The sequence below is a fragment of the Phaenicophaeus curvirostris genome, chromosome 14 (genome assembly GCF_032191515.1).
Source record: "Phaenicophaeus curvirostris isolate KB17595 chromosome 14, BPBGC_Pcur_1.0, whole genome shotgun sequence".
NCBI classification, from domain to species: domain Eukaryota; kingdom Metazoa; phylum Chordata; class Aves; order Cuculiformes; family Cuculidae; genus Phaenicophaeus; species Phaenicophaeus curvirostris.
Window position 1 is genome coordinate 12,288,805 of NC_091405.1, and position 14,811 is coordinate 12,303,615.

Here is a 14,811-nt window from a genome sequence, read left to right on the forward strand (position 1 = left end):
TTTGAGTTAGGCCTTTTGTGTCTCTGTGGGGTTTGTGCAGTTGTTAAAATGTATCAGGTGGTGTGAGGCATTCATTCTCTTGTTTTCACAGCAGGAAGGTGACATGGAAGGTGAGGCAGTTGAAGCTATTGTGGAGGAATCAGAAACTTTTATTAAGGGAAAAGAGAGAAAAACCTATCAAAGACGCCGTGAAGGTGGACAGGAGGACGATGCTTGTCATATACCATCAAACCAAGCAGATGGAGGTGAAGTAGTGCAGGATGTCAATAGTGGCGTGCAGATGGTGGTGATGGAGCAGCTGGATCCAGCTCTTCTTCAAATGAAGACTGAAGTAATGGAAGGTGCAGTGCCTCAAGAAACAGAGGCCACAGTGGATGACACGCAGATCATAACACTTCAGGTTGTTAATATGGAAGAGCAACCTATAAACCTTGGTGAGCTTCAGCTGGTCCAAGTACCTGTACCAGTGACTGTACCCGTTGCCACCACATCTGTGGAAGAACTTCAGGGAGCTTATGAAAATGAGGTCTCCAAAGGAGGCCTGCAAGAGGGAGAGCCCATGATCTGTCACACCCTCCCTTTACCAGAAGGCTTCCAAGTAGTGAAAGTGGGTGCAAATGGTGAGGTGGAGACACTGGAACAAGGTGAACTTCAGCCACAGGAAGATCCTAATTGGCAAAAAGATCCAGATTATCAGCCACCAGCCAAAAAGACAAAGAAAAACAAAAAGAGTAAGCTTCGCTACACCGAGGAGGGCAAAGATGTGGATGTCTCTGTGTATGACTTTGAAGAGGAGCAACAGGAGGGTTTGTTGTCTGAGGTCAATGCAGAAAAGGTGGTGGGCAATATGAAACCACCTAAACCAACAAAAATTAAAAAGAAAGGTAAGCTCCCATCTCCACAAGGATTTTGAAAGTTAATTTGTGGGACCTTGCAATGTGAGTAGATGCAAGTAGGACTAAAGCAGATATGCTTATGTCACTTTTTTATATAAAGCGTTCTCAGCTCTATTGTTTCTTGGGCAAACCTCCCATCTCCTTTAAGGCTATAAAGCTCATTTTCCTTGAGCATGATGCTGTGACATTAGTATTCCTATGTAACTACAAGTGAAAAGGTTCTCTTTGCTTTAATACGTATATAAGTTTGTGTACATGTGGTTTACATCAGAAATCAATATATAATTGGTTCTGTGGGTTTTTCCTAACTAGTTGCTGGGAAGGATAGATTGTGCAAAATACAGCAATAGGCGTGATTGATCTCCCTTAAAGCTGTACATTGAGGAACCCTTTTTAGAGTGGAGAAGGAACACAGAGTTCTGGCATGATAATGAAAACTGAAGCCAAGCCAGCCATAGGCAACAACTGTTCCTAAGAATGTGCAGTTGGATTTAATGATACGCGATGGTTCCTTGTAATCACACCTCCGAGAATTTCTTTTTCCCTGCTGATTGTTTGTTGTGCAGTCGACCACAGTGCTGTCAAGATTAAAGATGATTTCCTTCATGTCTAGGTGTGAAGAAAACATTCCAGTGCGAACTGTGCAGTTACACTTGTCCACGACGTTCCAACTTGGACCGCCACATGAAAAGCCACACTGATGAGAGACCACATAAGTGCCATCTCTGTGGCAGGGCTTTCCGGACAGTCACATTGCTGAGGAACCACCTCAACACTCACACAGGTACTTTTGCTTTTGTCTGTTTTTGGTTTTGTAGCATCTGTTCTTTATTTGGAATAGATAGATCCACCCTGTTTTTCTATCTTGAATCAGCCTAGTTCCACTTACGGAATGCTGGCTAAAAGTTACCTGAAGCTGTGGAAAACGTTCCATTTCTCGTGGACATTAGTAGTTGTGTTCTAAGTTTCGCGTTGCTGGTACTACTTGTGGAAAAGTAAGGTGAGAATGAAACTGGAGCTAACCATAAGGGAATTGAAAATAGCAAAAAAACCCCAAAAAAACATAACTCCAGGGAGTAAATTCCAGTAAAACTTATGGCCAGGAACTGTAGCACATTTCTGTTGCTCCTTACTTAAGTTTCTAATATAAAACTGAAAGTAATTGAACTGTAGTTAAATTTAAGCTGCTTGTGGCATTGCTACCAAAAATTAATTAATACCCCTTGCTTTCTCTGCATACATAAGTTATGTCAAACTGGGTTGTTTGACGTTTGTAAATAATGAAATGGTACAAAAATAAGGGAGTCTCTTTCCTTACTGAAAGAATATTAATTTGCCAACATCTTCAATCCATTAATTATTTCTACAAAAATTGACTCAAAATTTTGTGTTATTTGCTGCTTTAGTCTTTCAGAACACAAAAGCAATGCTGCTAATTCATTTAAAAAGAAAAAAAGGCAGCAAAACCTGTCCTATATTTTCTTTTCTCTTTAAATCTGAATGTCATCATCTTCCTGTTTTGCTGCAAACCATTAGGTACTCGCCCTCACAAGTGCCCAGACTGTGACATGGCCTTTGTGACCAGTGGAGAGTTGGTTCGGCATCGCCGCTACAAACACACCCACGAGAAACCATTCAAATGTTCAATGTGTGATTATGCTAGTGTGGAGGTATGTTGGTTAATTGTTACAGCACTGAATACTTCCTTGTGTGCTTCAAAGCTTGTTCTCCATCTGTTATGAACTCTCTTCTTAGGCATTTCCTCTTTGGCCATTTGTTTAAATGGCTCCAAGCTAAAAAAGTTATAAATTAGGCCCACTCTGGAATCGAATGGTGGAGTTTTCTCTGTTAATGAGAAAACAATTTGAGGGCACTTAGGCTCAAAAATCCTAGGTGATATCCATTTCCTCTTTGGATACAATAGTTGTTGTCATTGTTTCTTAAATTATTTGGCCTTTAAGATGGTTGCAGGAATTGTAGTGTGTTCCTTGTGGAAGGAGACAGCCACCTTCTGCTGCAGTAGGGTGTGCTTTCAAAGTAGAGGTGCCCTTGCATTTTAGAAAAGTGTTCTGCACGTTATCTGTTTCTGTAGTTAAGGTGACTGTAGCCAAAAAGTAAGGAGCCTTGGACTCAATGCTGGTGAAAGTCAACTTTGCTCGTATTGGATGGCTTGGTTATTTGCTCAAATTAAGCTTCCTTGAATGCTCTCTCCTATGCAGTATTGTTACTTATGCTACAGGACAGTGTTTGTTGTGGTGGGAAATTTGAGCAAGATGATGAGCAGTGTAATTTTAAACAAATTAGATGTCTGTAAAAGAAGGAAGGTATGGTGGAAGAACTCAAGCAGGGGCTTTGAGCTTTTATTCCTGCCCACACTGTGGCTGCAGTGCTGTAATTCCAGGCCCTGTGGTTTGAGTGCTGAATAAATTGTTAGTGGTTTTCATAGTATGAATTGGGAAAGAATAACCAACTTGTTCCTTATGTGAGCTTGTGCTGCACTTTGTAGATGTACATTGGTGGTTAAGCAGGCTAGAGTAGAAATTGCCCTAACATTTGTGTTCAAGCTGACCTTTAAGCTCAGTTTGTGCCTTCTAAATAAGAGCAGGAGAGGGAAGGAATTAAGTTACCCTGTTGATTTGAGGACTAGATTTTTGTTGTTCTTAGAAATAAATTCATTTATCTTTTCCCTCTCAAAGTAATTGGAGGGGATCTGAGAAAGCACCCTGGAGTGAAGAATGTACCATAACAGGGGACACTGACGCCCTGTGATATTCCTTAGTTGCATATTTTCCCAGAAGACTTCCGTGGGTCTCTGCGGGATACTTTCAAATCTTAGTGTTTCTTTGGATACTAAGATGGTTTGTAACAATATGGTGAGCACAAGACACTAAATTAGGCTGAACCCAATGTGGGAACAAGCATCAAGTGAGACTGGGAATGAGGTTGGGAGGTGAAGTGGAGTGGGCAGAAACAATTGGCTATGTGTGATGTGAGAATGGCACTGAAACATTCTTGTGAAAATAAACTACCTTAAACTTTTGACTGATTTCTTATGCTTTTGGCAGTCTGACCTGCTCACTTCTGCTAACTTCAGTCTTGCTCTTGACTTCCAGGTTAGCAAATTGAAACGCCATATTCGTTCTCACACTGGAGAGCGTCCGTTCCAGTGCAGCTTGTGCAGCTATGCCAGCAGGGATACCTACAAACTGAAGAGGCACATGAGGACCCACTCTGGTACTTGATGCCGTGGTTTTTAGTGTCATATTTATGTTTTAATGTCAGAGAGGCGATGTACAATTTGTGCTACCACTTCAACAGCAAAACCACATTTTGTAGTTTAACATAAAACCTTTATATGCTGTAGGTGACGAGAATGCACTGTGATTTGAAAGCGCTAGTAAATTTGTAACCTGAAAGTAATTGCTGCACTGAGAAATGAGCTCAGAGGATTCTGATGCCCAGTTTGACTGTGAGGTGATAAAATACAGGCAATTCTAGTATGAACAGAAGCTTCTGTTCTCAGTGTTCCAGTTGAAGCTTATAGCTATATACAGTTTCATGCTTGAGTGTGGTTGCAAAAGTGTCTTGTGCATGTTAGTTCATAAAGATGCTAAATTTCTTCTTCAATAGAAAATTGGGATGGTTTTAGCACAGTATGTTACTGGAGCACCAGATTAACCATATTGCTGAAATCAAATGCCCTTGCACGTATAATACGTGAACATTCAGAACCTCCACCCCAAAAAAAATCTGATGCTGCTTGCTGTCTTCTGGCAGTCTGCATGTAGATCTTCCGTGCATTTCTTGGAGTAAGGATAATTTAACTCATATGCTGAAAGATTAAACTCGCGTCTCTTTGTAGAAGGATGCATACTGGAGTTAAACCTTCCAGAGAAAAGAACGTTATTGAGCTCTTTCTAGATTTGTATTTCTATCAGCTAGCCACCTGTTCCAGATTTCTGGGAGGTTTTGTTTGGGGCTTCTTGGTGAGATTTCCTTTTAATACAAGTACTTGTGCTATTTTTTTCCTTCTGCTACTGAAGGAGAGAAGCCATATGAATGTTACATCTGCCATGCTCGCTTCACTCAGAGTGGTACCATGAAGATGCACATTTTGCAGAAGCACACAGAGAATGTGGCCAAATTTCACTGTCCTCACTGTGATACTGTTATAGCGAGAAAGAGTGACTTAGGTATGTATCTCACGAAAGTGGCCATTTGGTGAAGACTCTATAAAATGCTTCCCAAAACTAGAGTTCACGTAACCCAACTGCTGTCTTTTAACCTCGTATTTCTGGTAACTGTACAACATGAAGCTCAGCTTTAGATGCGTGGCTGGTAATACACGCTTCTAGCTTAACATAGCTGCTGTAAATTCTAAGAATTTTCAGTTTCTTCTCATTATTTGAAAGTGTACTGTTTTCCAAGTGTACAAGGCAAGTTAATATTTTCAGGCCCATAGATGCAAGGCATTTATTGAACTTGTACTGAGATTACAACTGTCTATGGACTGGAGTCTGAAAAAACAAAAGATCACTTGGCTTGGCCTCCTGCACATTGGAGGCCGTTAAGTTTCATGCAGAGATATTTTCATCAAGCTAAAAAGTTTGAATTCGACCAAATAGTTTAAATTTCCAGGATGTGGATCTGTGTGCCACAAATAGAGGGGAGAAAACCTGAATTGTCACACAAACCCCGAGTCCTTGCAGTAGGGTAGTCTTGATCCTGGTGAGTCGTACTCAGTGTGATTCCAGCAGGCAAGCTCTCTGTGTTCTGCAAGAAGGTGAAAAATAATATCTCACCCAGAACAGCTGAGGAGAAGGAAGAAGCCACAATTTGGCAGAACTTTCTGTCTATAAACAGAACATCACCCAAGCAAAGGGAATCCAGGCTCTCTTCCAGTAAAGACAAGTGTAAAGTACTACAGCAAGAGGCCGTTTGAGAGGATGCCTGTCCATTGATGTTGGGAGCAAATGAGCTGATTTGCAATAGAGGAAAAACTGGTGTTAGCTGTAAAGAATTTTTCTTCTAATAATACTTTAGTCTACCCTAAGCTACCTCATGCTGCTGTGGTATGGTCTTAGTTGGAGGATTTTAAAGAAGTGACTAAAACCTCTGCCAGGGATTATCTGCTGGTATCCTTGTTACCTTCTGGCTTTGTCACTCTGACTTCTAATTCCAGTGTCTTACCTGGCTTCTGTGGCTGTATCCAGGCAATAAGCGTTTTGTGGACTGTTAAGTTTTAATGTGACAGTTGTATGTTATCAAATGCAAGTTTACCGTATCAGCACAGGTTGCAACTAATAACTAAATCTAAAATCCTGTGGAAGAACTTCAGAGTTTTTCTGCAAGACCTCTCTGTCTAGAAATTATTCTGATTGCTTTTAATTAAAAGCAACTCATGAGTCTTCTAGGTTTTTAGTTGAATCGAAAATGAACTATTTCACTTCTTTGACTTGAGCTCAAGAGAGCATGGAGGGAAGATCACTGAGGGAACCGTAGGCCAGTGTTTCATGCTTGGAAAGGCATGGTGATTAAAGCAGCTAACTCTTCTGCTTGTAGGTGTCCATTTGCGAAAGCAGCATTCCTACATCGAACAGGGCAAGAAGTGTCGCTATTGTGATGCTGTGTTTCATGAACGATATGCCCTCATACAGCATCAAAAGTCTCACAAGAATGAGAAGCGCTTCAAGTGTGACCAGTGTGATTATGCATGCAGACAGGTAAGCTGGTGGGACTGGCACCCCTTATAAGTGTTGAAATGAGAGCTAAAAACACAAGATAGAAATCTTAGCTGTTAAATTTGACCAGCTGGCAGTCAGATTAGCTGTCTCAATCTTTTGAAGACTGAGAAGGAAAGTTCAGTGGCCTTTGCTTCTTGGTGCAGCGCTCCTCTGTAGAGAAGTACTTTCTAAGTCACATCCTTGATGTATTGGTTGACAAAGGGATAAGAGTCCATGTAGGATGGAAGTAGCTAGGATTTAATGTACCATCAATTAAGATGTTCTCACCTTCCTGTGGAATCATCCTTTCTGTAGTATTAAGGATAAAGGCTGTCTTATAGCTGAAAATTTACTCGTCTGTGTCTGAATTCTCAAGATAATTTTCCTGTCCTGCTTGTTCCTGTCAGGAGCGGCACATGGTCATGCATAAACGGACCCACACTGGAGAAAAGCCTTATGCCTGTAGCCATTGTGATAAAACCTTCCGTCAGAAACAGCTCCTTGATATGCACTTCAAACGATACCACGATCCCAACTTTGTCCCTGCTGCCTTTGTCTGTTCCAAGTGTGGCAAAACATTCACTCGCAGGGTAAGGGAATTGCTGTTTAAAACTGTGAGGTTTTGGGGTGGAATGAGGCTTCTAGCCAAGGGGAGGGGAATGAGTTTGCCCAAAAGGAAATATGAGTGAAATCCATGGCATAATACTGATCTTTTAAATAGAGCATTTCTTTCTCGGAGAAAAATAGAGGAGGAGGAGACCTGCTATCATTCAGAATCAGTACTAGCACGTATTAGTGTTGACATCATAAGCAATGTGAAAATGTAATCTTATGAATAAAAGTTAATGTAATTTACCCCTTTCCCCGAAACGGTCCTCATTTGAAAAGAGAGACATAAGTTACCAGAAATGAGTTTGAAAATACAGAGCAGAATATCTGATCTTGAATTCAATATGTATTATATTTTGGGGTTTTTCTTTCTCTTCCACTGAGTAGAGCACAATGGCCAGACATGCTGATAACTGCTCTGGCCTAGATGGTGCAGGAGGAGAGAATGGAGGAGAGACAAAGAAGGGCAAACGTGGCCGAAAGAGAAAGATGCGGTCTAAGAAAGAAGATTCCTCTGATAGTGGTAAGAAACAGCTCGGTACATTCTGAGAATTATTGGGCTGTGATTCACATTTACTATTAGTTTCCCTGTTCTGCAGGTTTGTTCTTACATTTGAAATGTTTTTATCTAGTGGGCAAGCAAAGAATAACAGTACGTGGCTAAGAACAGAGGTGACTGCCTGTGAGGGCTAGTAGAGATTCTGCTGTCTTGGGCCTTTTCCAAGATAGAGTAGCTGAAAAGCAGTCCAAGGCTGCTACCACTGTTTCTGTGTAACTTGTCCCTTTTGTCCTTTTGCCCCTCTATTTTCCCACGCTTACTCCTTTCCAAATCGCCTCAGCCCCTCCCCTAAGCATCCTATAAGACCTCCTGTGTGATCCAAAGCTGCCTTCATCCCATTGTGTCCTACCTGTAGCCAGCAATGCCCTGATGCCCCCTAGCCTGAAAAGTGAAATGGAGAGCTGCTCTCCATAAGTCATTATGGTGAGTTTCCGGCCTGGACACTAGGGCTGGTGGCTCTTTGGGAGTGGCCCAGACAAGATGTTTGTTCCTGACAAACGGGGAAGAACAGTCCTTGATTGTATGTTACATAGTCCTTGATTTGAGTTCCACCTCCCATTGTGCAGCCTTGTGCTCCCCTGGGTGGGGCAGGTGAGACCTCTGTGGGCTGATGGCCCCTCTGATGGGCCTGGGAGTAGCCCAGCCTTGTGCTGTTTGATCCCCTTCCTGCCATTGTCTCTTTGAGCTCCTTTATGGATGTACAGAGGAGCTTTTATCACATAATCTAACATAACTGTCTAGCCTTTTGCTTTCTGAAGGACAATCTAATAGTCTGCCACCAGCTTCTTACAAAGGTCTTGTTTGCCCTCTTTCTCACTAGAGTTGGCTCCTCTTGGAGGAGGATTTGATGATGCTTCTCTGTAGGTGGATCTGTTTCCTTCTTATTTAAACCGACTTACCTGATCTAATGTTTCTTACAGAGGAAAATGCTGAACCAGATTTGGATGATAATGAAGAGGAGGAGGAGACAGCAGTAGAAATTGAGGCTGAACCAGAAGTTGAGCCAGAGGCTCCTGCGCCACCTCCCAGTAAGAAACGAAGAGGAAGACCACCGGGCAAAGCTGCCACGCAAACAAAACAATCGCAGCGTAAGTAGTCAGATGAAGCTTATTTTGTAGTGCTTGCTCGAGCTGCATCTCTGTGGTGTTCTTACCTATATAAACGTTTGTAAGCATTACCACAAACAAACCTGCTTCGGGCCCGTAGTTCTGAACATAGAATCAATGTGGATGTAGTTTCAATGCTACAGAGATTTCTCTGTAAGAATAGACATCAATAAATGGACAAAGTCAAAGTAAATAAATTCTGTGAACAAAGCAGGACGGGAAATTGTGTCTTTGAGGGGTGATGGCTTCCCCAGTGGCTTACCTGGAGCTCAGTGCTCCATGTATGCTCTCTGTCCTTCCTAGAGCTACAGCCTGTGGATAGATTTTATGCTGCATTTGTCATTAGCGTCGCTGGGTTCCACAGATTTTAAAGCTTTGCCCTACACTAATATGGTCTTGTTTGTTAATTACTCTGCAAAATCCGTTGTTTGAATAATGAGTTAATATCCAAGGGCATACTGGAGCTGTTATAGTGGTAGCATATCTTCATACAGCAGTGAGGAAATAGATACTTGATCTGTGGGTGAATGAAGCAGGTTGAATCACACCCTGCTGATGTGGGAATGTGAGTTGCTGGCCCCACCTTCCCTTTCCATGGAAGAGTCTTAAGTATCTGCTGAAAAGCTGTCTGGGGAAGTGTGCAGGCCAGCTCTGGAACCAGTAAAACATCTCTTTTCCCTCTCTGCCTTTGTTTGCCGCCCTTCTAGCTGCAGCAATCATTCAGGTTGAAGACCAGAACACTGGTGAAATTGAAAATATTATAGTTGAAGTAAAGAAAGAACCCGATGCAGAAACAGCAGAGGAAGAGGAGGAAGCTCAGCCTGCTGTAGTGGAAGCTCCCAATGGAGACCTCACTCCTGAGATGATTCTCAGCATGATGGACCGGTGATGGAGGAGGACCACACTGGCTGACTGAACTGGCCTGGGCTGTGTTTAAGCGGCTCAAATCTATTTTTTCCTTTTACCTTTTTTCTTGGCTTTGGGAAATGCATCATTTTAGACCATTTTACCAAACATACTGGGAAATAAAACTTCAAAATGATGTTAGAATGTGATTTAACTAGAACTTGCTGTTTTATGTTAGCATTACAGGATCATGGAACGTTAGGAGATATTTTGGAGTCCTTGAGGGTTTCCTGTGAGATGCTTGATTTTAGTTTTGCTCTGAACTGCATTGTAAAGCTGGCCCAAGGGCCATGTTTACATGCACTGGGTTTTAGTATACAAAAGTGGAAGCCTTGACTAGAGTATGTGGTGAACCACTCCGGACTTGCCCTTCCAGTTCCCAGAGTCCTTGAGCCTCCTTCTCTCAGTAGTGTTTTTAACTGTAAATGCAGACTTGGGAGGGTTCTAGACTTTTAAAACGTTTTTTGCTTTTCCCCCCGACTCGCTCCGGTTCTCTAAGTCGGCTGCACACGGTAGTTTTGGCATGCTCCAACTGGTTTCTGTCCTTCATGTGCTTTGCTTTCTGCAAAGCATTTCTGTACTGGTCAAGCTTGTAAATAACTTTTTTTTTTTTTTTACATTTTAATCTTTTTTCCATTAATTAAGAGGTATGCAAAATGCGGTTTAAATAAACCCCAGTATTTTAATTCCTTTCAAACTAAGTGATGAGAATTGATAGAGTGTAAATGTTGGAAAAGCTGTTGATAACAATCACAGAAGAGATGTACCCAGACTATTGCTTGCAGAACAAGAAACCCACACATGAAATCTGGTTTTGAAACACACAAAACTGGCATTTGAGACATGTAATTAACCTTCTTTTTTGAGTTATAATTTCACGACTACATTTCCTTTGCTCTATCTTGTAGTTGTATTTTGTGTTTATGAATCCTATGTTAAGGCAGAAGTGGCGATTTACAAGTGGGTCACTGCAGCCCTCAAAACCTGGGCCAGGAATTTTTAATAGGTCAGTAATTATACAATTTTGGATCTCTGATAAAGACAAAAAAGGAACAATGTGAAATACAAATGATGCCTGTATATGAACTGTCACATGTTAAAATATGTAAGCTTTTTATAGAGCCTCAGTCTTGCTGATTTCAAACAAATTTTTCTTCTATGTATCGCTTTTAAGAGAGCTATCAGTTTAGCTATCAGACTCTAGGTTGATGCATTTTTGTACTTAGCTGTACTGTGTGATATTTTTCATTATTTTAGGAAGCCAACATGGGAAAAAATACTGTTATAAAATATGTAATGGGGTTTGAAAGCTGGGAAGGAGAATATACTGCTGTACAGCTAATAAATAATAATGGATTAACATGTGTGCTCACTGGCTGCTTTCTTTGTGTATGTTAACGATCTCCGACTGTAAAACCTCTCCTCCTAGAAGGGTGCTGCATGCCTGGAACAGGGAGCAGCTCTTCTTGCTGTGGGTGTTCCCTGTGCCAAAGGCAAGGTGGCTCTCTGACATGAATCCGTGCTGGCAGCAGGTGAGTGTGCACAAAACCCATGATCCTTGCTGTGACGAAGCCTGTGCATGGTCGTGGTCTCCTTACAAGCAGTTTTCTTGTGCGGCAGGGTCTAAGCTGCTTCCTCGGCTGCAGCTGCGTGAGGTGATGTCGAATGTGCTGGGCTGGCCACTCTCGCGACTTGAGCCAGAGACGATGTGAGAGTAGTTGTTGCTTCTGTTTGTTTTGACTGTGAGTTTAAATGAGCGTAGCTGATAGCTCGGGTTAGCAGGAATATTATTTCCATTTCATTCTGGAAAACAGGACTTGATACTTGCATGGAGGTTCCGCAATGTATCTTATCTTGGCTACCTGTGAAGGCAGCTTGGAGAGCCCACCGAGAGTAAGCAGCTGGGTAGCTGTATGCTGTCTGAGTTCAGGATGGTACCTCTTGTACCGCAGGCTTCAGAACAGAAGTTGCTTCAAGTGACGCTACAAATACTTAAAAGTACTAAAGAGCCCAGGAGTTGCTAGGCTCTATTTCTGCTGGATGTTTGGTGGCGTTATCTCTGGTTCCTGAGAGATGGTCCTTAAGCTGACCAAGAGAATCTGCCTGGAGCGGGGTGCCTGCAATCCCAAACAGGCTGAAGGCTTGCTTCAGCAAGTTGGAGAGGCTAATGTGAGGGCTGCTTCTGCAAGGAGGAGCCAGCTCTGGCTGCAGGTAAATCCTCAAGTGTTTTCTCAATTGTACAAGGAGCTTGTGTACTCACAAGCCCAAAGATGCTTCCTGCAGAGGCGATGTTCTAAAGGAGTTGTGATTTTTGCATAAACCTGGAGCTAGGGAGACTTTAGTGAGCTTGTGCCATCACACCCAGGTGTGAGTGACCCCCATGGTGTGTGTTGCCAGCTCTCCTGGAGTTTGGAGGACGTTGCTACATGTGAACAGCTTGATGGTGGCTGAAGGAGAGAGCCCGAGAGCTACGCTTGTCCAAAGACCACAGGTCTGCTCCTGTGATCGCTGGTGGTGTGGTGTGTTCCTCAGCAGCTCCTGCCTTGCCAGTCCACAGTGGTCCTGGGAAGATGAAGCTAGTCTGGTGTCTTCTGTTGTGCTTATCTGAGGAAACAATTCCTAAGCAGCGTTGTTTAGTTAACGCAATAGATACCTGTAGTGGTTTTGTGTGCAGAGTGGACCTGGTCATTTATTGTGGGCTGCTTTTTGATCTTTCTCCAGAGACCCAAGCAAGGTTTTAGTGGGGATGGGAGCAGTAACCCTGTGGCTGTCTTCCTTTTTTGTTCTGCCTGCTGCGTTATTTTGCGGTCTGCTCAGTTGACCTGGTTTCTTTGTGCTTGCTCAATCAAAAGTCCTGTTATGCAGTCTGGTATTTATTTGATTTGAGCTGGGGCTCCTGCCTTGGGCAGGTATCTCTGCTTGTGTGTCTCTCTTGCAGGCTTCTGGTTTGCCCTTGGTGGAGCTGCTTTGGAGAGATGCAGAGCAATATCCCAGCCTGCTCCTGAGGACGTGCGGCCAGGACAGCATCTCAAACCTGAATGGACAGGACGTCTGTGCTCCACCCCAGTGTTATCAGTGCTGGAAAGGCTGTGCCCTGTGTTCTGGACCGTGAGTGAAAAACTGGGACTAACAAAGATCCAAGGAGCATCACTGCCTCAGCCAACTGCTTTGCCTGGCTGCATCTGTGGTACTTGGGCTGCTGTCCTGAGGTGTGCTGGACAACACCATCAGGATGGAGAGGGGGCTGAGACCAGCTCTTACATGGCTGCTGTGCCTGTCAAAGGCTCACTTGGCTTCCAGAGGTTGAGAGCATCCCTGGGTTCGAGGGACTAGCTGTGACACTGAGTGTGGGCCCACGTTGTCTTTAGCCAAGGATGTCAGTCTGAGGCTTTCTTCTGCCTCATTGGAGGAAAAAAACTAATGACCTCTTCTACTCATTTGTGTTTACGTCATTGTAGAAGATGATTCTTCAGGTGAGAATGTGACAAATGTGGATCAGGACATAGATCAGGGAGACTACACCTGGGAGGCAGCTGTTGGTAGAGCTTCTTGAGAGGTGGACGACACTGGGACACCCTTGCAGAGCAGAGTTTCCCAAGGTGCCAGGCTCCTATAAGGCTCGTGGAAGGTGGACAAAGACAGGAGATGCGCTTCTCTGAACATCCTGATGTGTCTGGGCAGGGAACGCTTGTGCACATGGATGTCTTTCTCTGCCCCACTCCTGGGGTGGATGATCTGCTGCACTGATGCTCAGTGTGTTCCAGCATGTAGGACCCAGTATTTTGGGGAATGAGCTTTGGATGTGGCTTGCCTGGAGGTCCATCAGTAGAAACCATGTTTTGATGGGTGCAATGGGACGGCTGCTCTCTCCATGTCCTGTTTATCCTTGCCTGACAAAGCTGGGACCTGATGCCCTTTCTGAAAAGTTCAGATAACAGCAGCCTGGTCTCCTGTCATCCTGGAAAATCCAGAGGTCCAGCCAGGGCTGTCACTGGTGGGTTCTGTCTCTGTTGGGTGATGAACACCCTGTGTCTCTCCCCTTCCTGGTGCTCATCTTCCCACTGATGCAGCTCGGGAGGCTTGGGGAGGTGCCTTGAGCCATGTTCTCCCCAGCCACCTCCTTGAGAAGAGCTGCTGTGTGTTGTGGTTGGGCTCTATGGAGACACCATCCCTGAAGGGAGATGGCTTCCTGCTTTTACTTTCACGTGGAAGGTGTTTTTAGAAGTGCTGTGACCCAAGGTGCATGTGGGAGGAGAGCAATATCACCCAGCCCTTCCAGGGATCTCCTCTTGAGTTATTCCACCTCTGAAAAAGTTGCTCTGAGAGCCCTCAGCTGGTACATTGTGGCTCAGGCAGCCTGGAGCTCGGTGATTTGTCAAGAAGGGCAATTTGGAGGGTCCTTTTTGCTGTCCTGAGCCTTCCCTGGGGAGCAGAGCAGTCTGTGCACTCACTCCTGTTGCTCCAAGAAGGCCACGTGGTCTCTGCCTCTTCTCCTCGCTCTGGGGCGCCAGTTCTGCCTTTTTTGTTGTGACACCTGGAGTGTTTCTGCTCTGAAGAAGCCCTGTCTGCAGCACCTTGCGGTGGGCACCAGTGCCCAACCCATGAACTCCCCTTGCAGGTGCCCAGTGTGAGCTGACAGGGCTGGGCTGACCTCCCAGTGCCAGGAAGGATAGAGCTGGTTTTTTTTTTCTTTTTCATCCTCTTCAGGCAGAAATATGTCCCCATGAACCACTTCAGGGGGCTGTGGGGCCGGGAGATCTCGTGAGCGCCCAACCCTTGAAGGCTGGAGCCATGGGGAGATGCTGCCGCTCGTGGCTGAGAGGCACCGGCGGGCGTCCTGCTCTCTCAGGTGAAGCCACGTGGAAGGAGAAGGGGCTGAGCAGGGATGCCCTCTCCTCCCAGCAGGGCTGGTGGGCTGTGGGCGCCATCGCTTGCGTTTCACTTCTCTTGCTCAGGCGGTAAATCTCGCCTGACGGGGCAGGAAGAGGCGCTGAGCGCTGGGGAGGGGGAGG

At 44.3% G+C, this 14,811-nt stretch overlaps 1 protein-coding gene across 13 annotated transcripts in view; it reads left to right on the top strand.

The window, feature by feature from the left end:
* CTCF (CCCTC-binding factor) overlaps window positions 1–11,171 on the top strand; it is a 33,453-nt gene extending 22,282 nt beyond the window's left edge. For 7 of the 13 annotated variants that reach the window (XM_069868429.1, XM_069868420.1, XM_069868415.1 and 4 more), the window contains 10 exons: window positions 92–884; window positions 1,510–1,680; window positions 2,433–2,566; window positions 4,010–4,130; window positions 4,940–5,089; window positions 6,459–6,619; window positions 7,027–7,209; window positions 7,616–7,751; window positions 8,708–8,875; window positions 9,601–11,171. In XM_069868429.1, coding sequence (XP_069724530.1) covers window positions 104–884; window positions 1,510–1,680; window positions 2,433–2,566; window positions 4,010–4,130; window positions 4,940–5,089; window positions 6,459–6,619; window positions 7,027–7,209; window positions 7,616–7,751; window positions 8,708–8,875; window positions 9,601–9,782 — 2,187 coding nt within the window. In that variant the 5' untranslated portion in view covers window positions 92–103 and the 3' untranslated portion in view covers window positions 9,783–11,171. The remainder of the gene's footprint in view (window positions 1–91; window positions 885–1,509; window positions 1,681–2,432; window positions 2,567–4,009; window positions 4,131–4,939; window positions 5,090–6,458; window positions 6,620–7,026; window positions 7,210–7,615; window positions 7,752–8,707; window positions 8,876–9,600) is intronic. The other 6 variants (XM_069868422.1, XM_069868416.1, XM_069868423.1 and 3 more) reach the window with 1 other exon arrangement.
* The last annotated feature ends 3,640 nt before the right edge of the window (window positions 11,172–14,811 follow it).